This window comes from Neltuma alba, unplaced genomic scaffold, assembly GCF_004799145.2.
Source record: "Neltuma alba isolate B1F8T4 unplaced genomic scaffold, ASM479914v2 tig00012678_pilon, whole genome shotgun sequence".
Lineage (NCBI taxonomy): Eukaryota > Viridiplantae > Streptophyta > Magnoliopsida > Fabales > Fabaceae > Neltuma > Neltuma alba.
Window position 1 is genome coordinate 53,108 of NW_021637108.1, and position 14,801 is coordinate 67,908.

The following is a 14,801-nucleotide window of genomic DNA, read 5'->3' on the forward strand; positions in this document are numbered from 1 at the left end:
TGTGCAATTTGCTGTTGTGATAGGCAAGGATGGTGCAGCAACACACAGCATGGCAAGTGGACAAACATCTGAAAAAACTACTCCCCCAACACCTGGGATACAATTTGGCTGAATGTGAATACATATTTGCACCTGTTGTGTTTGCACTGCATTGGTTTTGCTTTGTGTTTGAACCAAGCACACTAAAGTTTTATGTACTGGACTCTGCATGGTGGTGAGGATAAAATGAAGCACCAAAAGAAGAAGAATAAGTCTGATCCAGCATTAAAGGGGCAGCAAATGATGGCGCAAACTTTTGTAAGTGGTGTACTTATTCTGCTACTTTTGTGGACAACCATAGTATCCCCTGTGTGATAATCATTTGTAATTGTGTAGAGGGCACACTTCATTGAAATACTAAGGAGAGTGAAGCCTGAGCTGGAGGCTTTGGCCAACCCAGATTCAAACAATGACATCTTATATCCCACGGTTCATGTTCAAGACAATACGTGAGTCTTTTGTTCACTGAAAGTTATTTGTCATAAATTATAATCGAAATAGATAAGCCAACATAGTGATCTGTTCATTTTTTTAGTGATGATTGTGGGGTTCATGTCATCACATATCTAAGAGAGTGGCCCAACCCACAAGAGAAGGATGGAGTTCTATTCACCATGCCTTATTATACAGCGGTAGGTGTTGGATTATATGTTAATGACATCATGCATTTGTGTCAACTTACTGAGAACAGTTATTGTTGTCCCATAGGATCAATACACATCTATACGGTGTGAGCTGTTGTGGTGGCTCGTGACTCATCAAAGAAACATCAAGTCAGATGCTGTTACCAAACACCTTGACCACATTAACAGACAACGCAAGAGAAAGCGATGACTGATCAAATTCCTACCTTGTAGTTTTTGCTGATAAGCACTGTAATTGTTGTTGTGAACACTTTGTGCAGACTTAAATGTTGTGCATACAAAAGATGTTAATAAAGACTGTTTTGATGGATTCATATTATCACTACTTGTTTACTTTCATTAGATGTACGGTTGACAACAGAAATTAGGGAATTTACAACAACAAAACAGGAATTAACACCAAATGTTCGTCCATTTCCAACTGACCAACCTACATCAAGGATTAGACCTTTGCACGAACAATAAGACAATTTGCAAGAGAGACAAATAAGTTAACAACAACAATTAGACCATTCACAAGTGTCGTTCATCAGCTGAACAACGTGTCCTCTTAAATATGCAAGTGCCCTCCTTCACCTGAATAAGGTGTCCATTTCCATGAGGAACTAGGGAATTTGCAACTCTGATACATATATTCACAACTAGAATCAGTCCATTTACATGTGCCATCTTTGACCAGAATAGGGTGTGCATTTACAAGGGGAACTAGCCAATTTGCAAAGGAAATAGCTATATTCACATGTGGAATCAGTCCGTTCACATGTGGACTGGTTCAGCTAAAGCATGTGTCCGTGAGGGAACAAGTAGGGGAGAGCGCATTTGCAAGGAAAACTAGCCAATTTGCAAAAGAAATACCTATATTCACATGTGGAATCAGTCTGTTCACATGTGGACTGGTTCAGCTGAAGCATATGTCCGTGAGAAACAAGTGGGGGAGAGCGCATTTGCAAGGGGAACTAGCCAATTTGCAAAGGAAATACCTATATTCACACGTGGAATCAGTCCGTTCACATGTGGACTGGTTCAGCTGAAGCATGTGTCCGTGAGGAACAAGTGGAGGAGAGCGCATTTGCAAGGGGAACTAGCCAATTTGCAAAAGAAATACCTATATTCACATGTGGAATCAGTCCATTCACATGTGGACTGGTTAAGCTGAAGCATGTTTCCGTGAGGAACAAGTGGGGGAGAGCGCATTTGCAAGGGGAACTAGCAATTTGCAAAAGAAATACCTATATTCACACGTGGAATCAGTCCGTTCATATGTGGACTGGTTCAACTGAAGCATGTGTCCGTGAGGAACAAGTGGGGGAGAGCGCATTTGCAAGGGGAACTAGCCAATTTGCAAAGGAAATACCTATATTCACACGTGGAATCAGTCTGTTCACATGTAGACTGGTTCAGCTGAAGCATGTGTCCGTGATGGAACAAGTGGGGGAGAGCGCATTTGCAAGGGGAACTAGCCAATTTTCAAAATACATACACACGTGGAATCAGTCCGTTCACATTTGCAAGGGGGACTAGCTAATTTGCAAGACACATACCTAGCTCCACATGTGGACTGATTCACCTGATGCATGCGTCTTACTCAAGTGTGGGACAGCCCATTTACAAGTGGGACTAGACAATTCACACCATACATGCATATTTTCACAACTATAAATAATCCGTTTGCATCTGACCTACTCGTACTGAAGGAGGTATCCGTGGGTGAATAGGTGTGCAAGGGCCCATTTGCAAATGAGATTAGACAATTGGCAACATAGGTACATATAGTTACAACTAAAAATAGTCCATTTACATGTGGACTGATTCACCTGGAGAAGGTGTCCAAGTGTGGTTTCGTATACCATTTGCAAGTGACATTAGACAATTGGCAACACATACATATATTCACAACTACAATCAGTCCATTTACATGTGATGACCCTCACCTGAAGAAGCTGTCCGTCAGTGGACAAGCAGGGGAGAGCCCGTTTGCAAGTGACATTGCACAATTCGCAACACACCTACATATATTTACAACTAAAAATAGTCCATTTGCATGTGGACTGATTCACCTGGAGAAGGTGTCCAAGTGTGGTTTCGTATACCATTTGCAAGTGACATTAGACAATTGGCAACATACATATATATATATTCACAACTGTAATCAGTCCATTTACATATGATGACCTTCACCTGAAGAAACTATCCGTCACTAGACAGGCAGGGGAGAGCCCGTTTGCAAGTGACATTACACAATTTGCAACATACATACATATATTTACAAGTAAAAATAGTCCATTCACATGTGGACAGATTACAGCCTAACATAACCTGGGACAGCTATAGTCACCTACTGTCATGAAATTTTTCAACTATTGACAGCACTATACAAAATATAATCGAACCCACCACCAAAAAATCAAAATGGGTTGTCATAGCTACTTCTCCAACAACTCAACAACTACATAGTGGGGCTCATTTATGTACAAAAGTAGCTGTGTATTTAACCAAAAAAATAAAAGACCATTTTCAGTAACAAAGTCACCCAGGGTTCGGGTTACTGCAAATCTTTCTAGTGTGACTAGCTTCACCACATCCTGAGCAATGATACAGTTTCTTCTACTGGAATTGTGATTCAATCCTCCTAACTCTGGGTCTTCTAGCACGACGAGTTGTCAATGGTGGTTGTAGGAAGATGGTGGACGAGTAATCTTCATATCGAAGGGAATATGGCCTAGGGATGTCATGGGTCTCAACTAGAATCATGAGTCTGCCATAAATTTTCTTTTGGGCTGAGAGTAAAAAGCAATCCTCGACATATGCATATATATTACCATATACCTTCTTGATTGTAGCACATGCATGTGGGCAAGGTAGTCTTGACATTTGCCAACCTTTGCAGGTGCATTCACATAACACAAGATTTACCCGCACATCTAGGTTTCCCCATCTGACCCTGAAATTGTTCATTCCATAATTTTGCACATCCATTCTTTCTGATCTGGCCACATGATCCATCAACTTTTCCTCTATATTAGGTCCCACACCACTGGTCTAATTCCTCATGGCTTCTTTGCTATGGTACATCTTGTTTGCCAATTTTTCCCTGTGCTCATGTATCAAGACAACTATGTTGTGCTTCCTCTCACCAACAAGCCAAGCATTAAAGGATTCAGCTAGATTTGTTGTGATATTGTCCCGCCTCTTGTAAGGAAATTTGCTTTGTGCCCAACGCTCAATGTCTCCATTTGTTTGAAGCCCTTGTCCCAAGTCTGGACAAAATGCCATTAGCTTTTTCATACTGCGATCAAAGTCTCTATCAAGTCTTGTGTATGCAATAGAATCAAGTAATTTTAGTGCAACTTCCTTTATCTGTCCGCTGGTCCTCCTCTTTCCCCTGGTTATCTTCAAAAACTCAGCACTGTAATTCTCCTTCACATGACGGTAGCAAAAAGCATGTCGATCTCCTCCAAACACGGCTTGCACTGCACCTTTTATTGAGTTGTGTCTATCCGATACTATTGTCACTTCTAATGATCTCGTAATATCCTTTATGTTACCAAGAAACCATGCCCAGTCATCAAGCGTCTTACCTCCAACAATCGCATATGCAAGTGGGAATAATTCATTATCCGCATCATACGCTTGTGCTCCCAATAACGTTCCTTTGTACGGACCACTCAAGTGGCATCCATCCACATATAATACAAGTCTGCCACCTTTCAAAAACCCTTCTACATAGTAACCGTATGCAATAAATACAGCTTCAAATCTATTATTTGATGATGCAACCCACTTTGCTACCGTTTCTGGATCACTTTCCTTTAGCCTTTCACATATCCAAGGGATTAGCATATAAGACTCCTGCAGACAACCATGAATTTTTGCCAATGCTTTCTCTTTCGCCCTATATGCTTGTTGGTAGTTGAGGCTCAACCCATACTCTCTTTCCAAATCCCGTCTAATGTCATTTGGAGCTTTGTGCATGCAAGAAATCAACTCATCTATTATGACTACTGAAGCAAGTTTGCACCTCTTTCTCTGAGGGACAACTACGTTGTCTTGTACATAATGCAAGTGTTCACGATTAAATCTTCTCACAACTAGGAATCCATTATTCTCACCTACACCATATGCTGAAATTTCCTAGGGACAACCATCTACACAGCACTTCACAATCATCTTATACCTATCATTCTTTACATACCGGTAACCAAACTTGTGTGCAAGGCTATACTTATATAATGTCTCTCTAAAATGTTCAGCACTAACAAAAGTTTTCCCTCTTGACATCAACAAATCTGCCCACTTTGATGAATTCATCACCGCTATTGGGGTTGGCAACATTTCCATACCTACACTTCTATCAGTATTGGCACATCTTGTATGGGAGATATGTTTATGTTGTTTGTGTCTAGATCCAATTCAATTGGAGATACTGACATTCCACAAGGGCCAACCAAATCATCTAACCTGCATAAACAAATACAGCTATTGAGTATTATAGTTCAATTTATCAAAATTGGACATATTTCTTATCCTACACACAATCTTAATAAAACCATTTGAAAACAACTTACTCTTGTACACTGTCCAGCTGTGACACTTGTGTGAAGTCTTTCTCATTTTCACAAACATAAACATGGCCACTACTATTGTTGTACTCAATTACTTGTCCAACATCAATATCGTCAACAAGATCCAAGAATGTGTCCCGATCAAAGCTAACTGTGTACTTCATTTTATATTCACAAGTCCCTGGCCACACATCATGAGCTACCATGCATTGTAGTTCTTCATATGTCATCCCTTCTCTAATCAATCTTCCAATAATGATGCCCCCTTCATAAATGAATTTCCCTTCTGAGGTCTTTACAAAGTGCCCTCTAACATGAAAGATGCAAAATACTTGTTTCCCACTACTGCTAGCCATTTATCCTCTGCTACTGCACATCATTCAAGTATGACACAACGTACGTTTACATCGGCAATTTGACAATTGACAACAAGAATTAGTATTTTCACAACATTATATTGCTTTTTCTCGCACACAACCAGAATTACCAAATTTACCATCGTACTATATATTTTCACCATTCCTCTACGCATCTACCTGTCATATAACCCATTCCAGCCCACACACCCATTTCCCTTTCATTTTCGCCTACCTAAGTTCCTTCAGCAGCGCATTATTCTCAATATGCACCCACTTTTTAAAACATCACAAACACCACATCTTTAACAACTTAAAACAGCATGAGCATGAATTTCTTAAACCATAAAACCATCAGATTTGCAACTCACTCCCAACCTACATGCCCATGCACTTAAATACTCATTTCTTCCTTATTCACCCATCACAACCCACCTGTGCTAACCAAATCACACCAACAAAACCAAAATTTTAACAACAAAATCTTACCTCCCACGCCAACTTGACGCTACTTCCAGAGAAGACGCAACACTGTAGGGCACACTTGCAACTTCTCTTTCTTGCACCAACTCTACCTTGGAGTTCGAAAGACGGCGGAGGGACAGACTGCAAAAGTGAAGCTCCGCCACTGCGTTTTCTCAGCTCATGGTTGTCAACTATCTCCCTTCCGCATCGGCGCGCTACATGGGAGAGGTAGGAAATAACGCCATCTCCCCCCCTTTCCGTCTTTCTTCCATCTTTTACACCCGCTGATAATATGTCTTGTTTTCAGAGCAAAATAAGTTTTTACTAGGGGTAGTGGCCTCATTTCGTCTGTGGAATTAATATCAGATTGGCCCCTTGGTCCTGCAGTGAGGTTTTAGAAAGTTTTGGGGGCTCTTTGAGATTAATTGTCTTCTGCGATCCTACAGTGAAATTTTCCCTATTTTTTTAGATGCATCTAGCATTATAAATTATTTTTGAGAAAATTACGCACATGTCCCAAGAAAGAGATTTATTCATATAAGGTTTCACAAAATGTTAAAATACTAGCAAGTCCCAAGAGACCTTAAAGTATTATATTCTAATCGTAAAGTGACATCACTACCCCTCATATTTTCAATTCACATTTTTTCTGTCATTGCGATTGACAACCTCAGCAACGACTAATTAACAACCTAATGAGAAGGTGTTGACAACCAAAGCAGTGACTGCTGACAACTTACTTTACAGAATCACATAACCTCCACATAAGAGTAAATTATAACCAAATAGTATAATACAACAACTTTAACACTGAAATGGGGAGCTTTTCGAAATCATCAAGAGCTTTAATTAAACCCAATAGGAGTATAGAAAAATTTTAATGCGGAGATCCATTGACAATCTCAACAGTGAGTATTAATAACCCAAGGAGAGTTGTTGACAACCTAGACAGAGCCTGTTAACAACTCATTTTATAGGATAATAAACCTCTACATAAGATCAAATTATAACTAAATAGTATAGCATAACAATTACATAAAATCAGCTTTAACACTATTTAGTTATAATTTAGTTAATGGAAGTTATGTGATCCTATAAAATAAGTTGTCAAATGATACTACTTAGGTTGTCAATGCCTTCTTATTGGATTGTTAATAGTCATTACTGAGGTTGTCAATCGCAATGGCAGAGAAAATGTGACTTGAGAATCTGAGGGACAGTGATGTTATTTTACAATTAGAATATAATACTCTAAGGTTTCTTGGGACCTGCTAGTAATTTTGATATTTCATAAGACCTTAGATGAATAAAGTCTCATCCTTGGGACCTGTGCATAATTTTCTTATTATTTTTTGTTACATCCAGCAATTCAAAGTATTTTTTGTGCATCTAGCATTACGGTGAAAAAAACATTTTAGGATGCAGGACACATTCAATGAATACTTTGGAGTGTTAGAAGCACCTTAAAAAAAAAGTTTTCCAAATTTTCCAAACAAAAATTAAGAAATGCAAAAACTAAAAACAAGAAGGCAACTAAAAATTATTTTGGTCTTTTAATTTTTAAAAGCAGTTTTATGTTTTCTTGTTTTTGAAATCATTTAACTAAAAAGAAATAGCCACAAATTTTTTATTTTTTTAAGAGAGAAAATGGTTTTTCAAGATCAGAAAACAAACAAGACCGTGATTAGCCCTATGATTGGTACGATGGATTTGGAGATGAGAGGAAGGGAATAAAAATTTTAGTGAACTTAATTTAAAAATTAAAAAAAAAGTTAGGTTATAACACTTTTATAAAAGAAATATGACCAAAACATAAGAAAAGGTAACTAGAAGTTTTTAAGAAAAAATTTAGTCGGTTGAATTTAAAAAGTTGAAGAAGTAAAGTTACAAAATTTTGACTAAAATATATATTTAGTTTTTTAATTTTATATAGAGTTTTAATTTAATTTTTTAATTTTCAAAAATACACTTTTAATCATTTAATTTTAATTTTAAAAATGATAACATTTAGATTTTAAATATTGACAAAACATTCGTAAATGCAAAGATTATGATTAATGGAGTATCAATATGGATAATTTAAAAAAATTGACAAAGATGATAAACATGTTTTACATTTAGGACTAAAATTAATTTAACAATTAAGTTATATATTAAGGATAAGAGGAGTATTAAATTTAATTTTCAAAACAATCATAACTTTTTAGAGTTAAAAAAAACAAAAAATATTTTTAAGTTAAAAAATCAAATTAAAAATTTATATAAAACTAACGGGCAAATGTATAAAGTAGATCTTATTGGGAGGGGTGGTAGTCTTTACCTTGACACGCACGTCCAAAACAAATTCCGTTTACAGATTTTTGTAAACTTTTAATTACAGTTAAGAATTCTAAAATTGTAATTTCATTTTTAATTCGGTGATTTGATTTTAAAATAACAGAAGAATATTATTAAATTCTATTGATTGGACAAATGTAACAATGATCTTTAAATAAAAACGTTAATTTCTACAGTTAAGAATATATAGTGCAGTGGGTACAGCAAAGGCCATCAGTAATTTATTCAAGTTTTTACAATTAATTATAACCTAAGAACAAATCAAACAATAGAGTGGCAGGCAACAGGCTTCCATGAATTTTTAAAAAGGTAATGATGAAAATACTCTTTTTTTTTAAAAAAAAAAGCATAAGTCATGATAAATAAATATTGATGTAAAAATACATATAAATTTTTTAAAATTGGGAAAAATATTAAGTCTGTGAAATCCAACGAGCATATCTGACCTTTTCGGTTTGTGGGACTCATTTTTCATGGTCAACTCTCACATTCCCCCTCTCTTTCTCTTCTCTCTTCTCCTTTTAGCCTTTGGTTTTTCTTCCTTTTCCTTTTTAATTTTTAACTTCTTGTAAAAATTATTTATTTAAAAAATATTTAAATAAAATAATAAATTTTTATGACCAAATTTTTTAAAATTTAATATGAAAAGTAATAGATATACATTTCTTTTCTATTTATGAAGTTTAAACTCTCAATTTTAAATAAGAAAATTAAGTCATTTTTACTTAATTTATTGGAAGAATTACAATGAGGTTCCAAGAAAAAAATAGTTACTAAAAAAATCTAAATAACAACCTAAATAGCCGATAATAAGTTTCTGAGTAAAAAATGACAATTTCTAAAACTTATTTTGTAATTATTTTTTTTGGACTTCATTATAATTTTCCTAATTTATTTACTATTTAAAATACACAAATATGAAATCATCACTTGGTAATTTTACTAGACAAATTTGTAATATACTAAAAAGTTACCTTTATCAAAATGTATTTATCATTAATATCTGCAAGTCATAAGATGGGAATATTTTTTTTTATGGGAATAGATCATTTTTATGAAAAAAAAATGTATTGTCACTGAAATTTATAATTAGCAATAGATACCAAGTGAGTTAACATCTTGGAATTCAAAATTTTATGAAGGTTATAAATTTCGGCAGCAATAAATTTTGCTATGAAAAAGATCCATTCCCATACCATAACTTGAAAATGTTAATGATAGATACTTTCAGTAGAAGTAATCTTTTAGTATATTATAAATTTTTCTGATGGAATTATGAAGGGAGTTTCTTATTTATATATTTTAAGTAGTAAATAAATTAAGTAAAAAAATAATTTTAAATGGTGAATGAATTAGGTAAAAAAGGCTTAATTTTTCTTTAAATTTGAGAGTTCAAAATTTTTAAATAGAAAAAAAAATTTTATTACCTTGTATATCAAATTTTAAAAAAAGAGAATCCTAAAAAAGTATTTTTGAATTCAAAATTTCAAATCAGTCTTATTTACTATACTTTAATAACAAATAACAACATTTAAAAAGAAAATGACAATATATTTTTGTAGTCATTTTTATTTAGGGTTTTAAAATTTTAAAGATACTTTTTTCGGGATTTTTTTCTTTTAAATAATTATTAGTAAAATTTATTATTTATCTGAATATTTTTAATAAATAGTTATTATAAAAATTAAAAACACTAAAAGAAGAAGAAGAAACGAAAGGCGGGGGAAGAGAGCAGACAGGGGGAGAAAGAGGATGACACGATTGACGATTTGAGAGACCAGGAGCTTATGCTTGACAAAATACAGAGACAAAAAAAAATTGATATTTTTCTCCTACTTTAATACGTTTACTGTATTTTCACCAAACTGTACTTTCAAAAAAGATGAAGGGTATCCTTCACCCATTTCAAAAGATATATTTAAAATATGGAAAAAGTGACTGTGATTCCACTAATAGCCTGCGGTTGTTGGACTAAAAATGACGTCAGCTGATAATAAACCTGTTTGGATAAGCTGATGGCAGTTTGGGAGGGTGTTTAGGCCATTTCACTTTAAGACTAAAAATGCGAGTGCATCGTGCGTTTTTCTTTTTGAAGAATTACAAAATTAATAAGAAACTCCCTGGAAGAGCGCGAGGGTGAGCAAAATTAAGCTGATGGGATGAGCTTTTTGATATCAAAATCGTCCTATGTATATTACGCCGAGAAGTAGCCCCGGGTTTGGCCAAAAAAAAAAAAAGAAGAAGTAGCCCCGGGAAGAGTGCGAGGGTGACGCGCACATGCACGTGTCAGGCTGTGTCTTCAAAAATATGACGAGTATCTTCACTAGTGGGTAATTATTATAGAAATCTCTGGTCAAAAAAAAGAAAAAAAATTAGGGAAAATTGCAAATAAAGACCCCCCAATATATAAAATGGCAATCAGGGACCCTGAATTTGAGAAATTGCTGCAGAGGACCCGATTCCAATTTGCAATTATGAAATGTGTGTTAAATGGCTGAAATGCCCCTCACTCATCATCACTGTTAATGAAGGCAGAGACCAGGATTTTAATGGGTGGCGAGAGAGCTGGTGGAGTAGGATGAGTCGAACGAGTATGTGTGATATTGGGATCTTCTAACATTGGCAATAATGCGAGTAACTTACTGAGTAAACCCTTCTTGTATTGTTCCCCTTAAGAGTTACACATCGTCACATTCTCCATCTTCATCTCTGCTGTGTGGGTGAGTAGGCTGGAGGAAGGGAGGGAATGGGAGGTATAGTTGAAGATGAAAGATATCACAATGTAGGAGGTTGTGGTTAGTTGGAGGTGGGATATTTTTGTTTTCGTAGTCTGAACGATCATCTGTCATTTGTAGTGCACGGTGCTGGTTGCGATGGGGAAGGGGTCAGAGTGTAGTGGTTTGGTGTAGAGTGTAGGTTGGATAATGGCCGTTAGTTTGACCGTGAACGTTGAGGTGTTGCCGCGGAATGAGGGAATGACGATACCATGATTTTCGGTGTTGAAGTCGTCAAGCCCTAAAGTGAAGTTGTGAAGCCCTAAAGTGATGTTGGGAAGACAGGAGGTCACGGGTTTTTAATTTGGTATGTAAATGGTTGAGTTGATGGAATAAATGAGTAAATATTTATTAGTGAAGCTAACGTACTGACTAAACGTAAATTTTTCCTGCAGATTAGTATGAAAAATGGATTTCAATAACCGAAGAAGCTGTGGGAAGGAGTTGTTCTGTTACGTGCACATTGGTGGACATTTTGAAGCAAATGGTGAAGGGATAGTTAAATATATTGGAGGGAGTGTAAGGGTAACCAGTATAAAAGAATGGATAACAGTAGACGAGTTGTGTGGAATAATTTCACAGTGGATAGGCAATGATGGTGGTGGATATGAGATTAAGTATAAAGTTAAATTTGATGAGAGTACATTGATTGATCTTTGTGATGATGGTGATATCAGCAACTTGTTTAGATATAATGACAGCAGTGGTCATGTGTATGTAGGAGGGAAAGGGAATGATAGGGAACCTAGAGCAAGGAATGATCCAGACATGTAAGTGGTTATGTTTTCCAATTGAATCTTGTTATTTACTAATATATTGTTGGTAATTCGTATAGAAATATTGTAACGAAGCTAATGGTGTTGCAGTCCTAAATTGTAATTAGTAAATGCAAGCATGTTATTGAACATAGTGGACATGTCATTTCCATTTGTAAACTTGTGTTTTAGAAATGCAGACTTGTTATTAGACATAAGCAGAGATTTCCATATGTAGACTTGTAATTCAACGTATTGAAGTTATAATTATCATATACGGACTTGTTATTTAGATCTGTAGATGTTATTTACTAACCAGTAGTTTCTATATGGAAACTTGTTATATGAGTAACTCAAGTTGTAATTACCACATACGGACTTGTTAATTGAGCAAGGAATTGTTTGTAGATGTAGACTTGTTATTTTAGTTAGTAAAGTTGTAATAACCATATGCGGACTTGTTATTTAGATATGTAGACATGTTATTTTATTCAAACCTGTCGTTTGAATATAGTTGTCCTAACTTGGTATTATGGTGGCAGGAGTGAGAATTTATTTGGACTTTCACAATACATGAATACATTTGAAACGACCATTGGTGATGAACATGAGCCAGTGAATGTTGAGAATGGAGTTGAATGCCTAACTTTTGAAGGAGGCGGATCAAGTCAGAGAAGCAAGTGTAGTGGTTCAGAGAGTCAGGGAAGACTGACGGGCGGATGAATTGTACGAAATGGGCAGGAGTGTTTGTAGGAGTGGGCCAATATGTTCCACATGCTGTTGCTTTTAGGGAAGCTGTGTACAGGTTCAGTATTGCAGAGAAGTTTGCAGCGAGATATATCAGGAATAGTAAAGAGAAGATGAATGCGAGCTATAAAGTAGAAGGGTGTCCTTGGAAGATATGTGCAAATGCTGTTGGAAAGAACAGTCATCTATTACGTGTGACTACATTTTGCAATAAGCACATTCATTCAGCCCAAGACAATTTGATTGTGACTTATGGTGGGAGTGCTGCGTTGACATCATCAGTAATAGTTGAAGAGATAAGGGACCATGCTGAAAAACGGCCCACTGAGATAAGGAAGATGTTGGAGAGGGAGTATGGTGTGAGGCTTACATATTGTCAGGCATATAGAGCAAAGGAAAAGGCAATGGAAGAAATACATGGGAAACCGGAACAGTCCTATATGTTAATACCATGGTTATGTGAAAGGTTGAAGGAAACTGATGACAAAACGGTTGCTGAATGGGCCTCCATTGGTAATAGATTTAAGCGTGTGTTCATTGCATACGGTGCATGTGTTGAGGGTTTTTTGAACGGTGCAAGGCCTATATTATATGTTGATGGTACTCATTTAAGTAGTCCATATAAGGGGACGTTACTGTCAGCTTCGGCATATGATACGGATAATGAGATGTTGCCGTTTGCAATAGCAGTGGTGAAGGGAGAGAATCTTGATGACTGGACGTGGTTTTTTCATAAGATTAAACAAATAGTTGGTTCAATGCAACTGACTATTGTGTCAGATAGACATAATTCTATAATTGGTGCTGTGCAAGCAATATTTGGGGGTGAAAGGCATGCATACTGTTATAGGCATGTGAAGGAGAACTTTAGCTCTGAATATATGAAATTAAACAGAGGTCGGAGAAGGACAAGTGAAAATTCAAAGGAAGATGCATTAAAGGTACTGGATAAAGTGGCTTATGCAAGACTTGTGGATGAGTTTGATCATGCACTGGATGATCTCAAAACCATGTCTCATGAGTTATATGAGTGGGTTATCAATCAAGGTGATGTGGATAGGTGGGCATTGAGCAAGTTCCCATATAGAAGGTGGGACAACATAACAACTAATTTAGCTGAATCTTTTAATGCTTGGATGGTAAGGGAGAGGAAGCATAACGTGGCCCAAATGATCCATGAGCACCGGGAGAAAGTAGCAAGAAAGATGCATGCATCATATGCAGCAATGACTAAGTGGAGTAATTGCGTTGGGCCAAAAATAGAGGCAAAAGTATTGGAGCATGTGTATTTCGGTAGGTACATGCACTGTGAGAATTATGGAGGGGGAAGAATATGCATGCACACATCACGTGGAGACCAAAGAGTGGACCTTGGCCTACACAAATGTAGCTGTGGAACTTGGCAAATGTTAGGGATTCCATGCTCACATGCTTGTGCAGCCATTAAGACCATAGGGGGAAACGTTAATGATTATGTTGAAGAGTGTTACAAACGTTCATCCCAAGAAAAAATCTATGCCCGGAGCATGGTTCCAGTGGTGACAATTGATATGCCTCACCTGAATGACTATACGTTTGAGAATCTTACTGCTCAACCCTTGCTTTTACCCCCAATCACTGCTAGGCCTTCTAGAAAACCAAGAAGAAATAGAAAGGAATCACAATTCCACAACAAAAAAATATATCATTGCACTAGATGTCTTCATCCTGGACATACAAAGAGGACATGCAAAAATCCTAACCCAAGTTGACTTCCACTTACAAATGGGACAACTAATTTTTTTGGCACATATAGGGTTAATCCTTCTTAATTTTTTTGGGAGCAGGATGTTAGTACACATATATTTTTTGTTACTTCTATGTTTGGGACAAAGGGACATTAAGTGGAAGATGTAAGTTAATGTGCACTTGTCATTGAATGTTGTAAAGAACTTGTTGCTGTGAAAGAAATCAGAACTTGTCACTTCTTGTTATTTTGCATAGTTAAGTTGTCATTTGCTTTTGTGCACTTGTAATTTCATGTTCATTAGAAGTGGTTGCTGTTAGAAATGTGCAGAGTGTAATTCCGTGTTTATCAGAAGTGGTTGCTGTCAGAAAACGAAATGTGTCAAAACCTTATAGG

General features: G+C 36.2%; 1 protein-coding gene across 1 annotated transcript; it reads left to right on the forward strand.

Moving 5' to 3' along the window:
- Window positions 1-12,651: 12,651 nt before the first annotated feature.
- Window positions 12,652-14,490, forward strand: LOC114729778 (uncharacterized). The gene is made up of 2 exons (XM_028916816.1): window positions 12,652-14,252; window positions 14,475-14,490. Exons 1-2 carry the CDS (start codon window positions 12,652-12,654, stop codon window positions 14,488-14,490), a joined length of 1,617 nt encoding a protein of 538 aa, XP_028772649.1.
- Window positions 14,491-14,801: the final 311 nt, after the last annotated feature.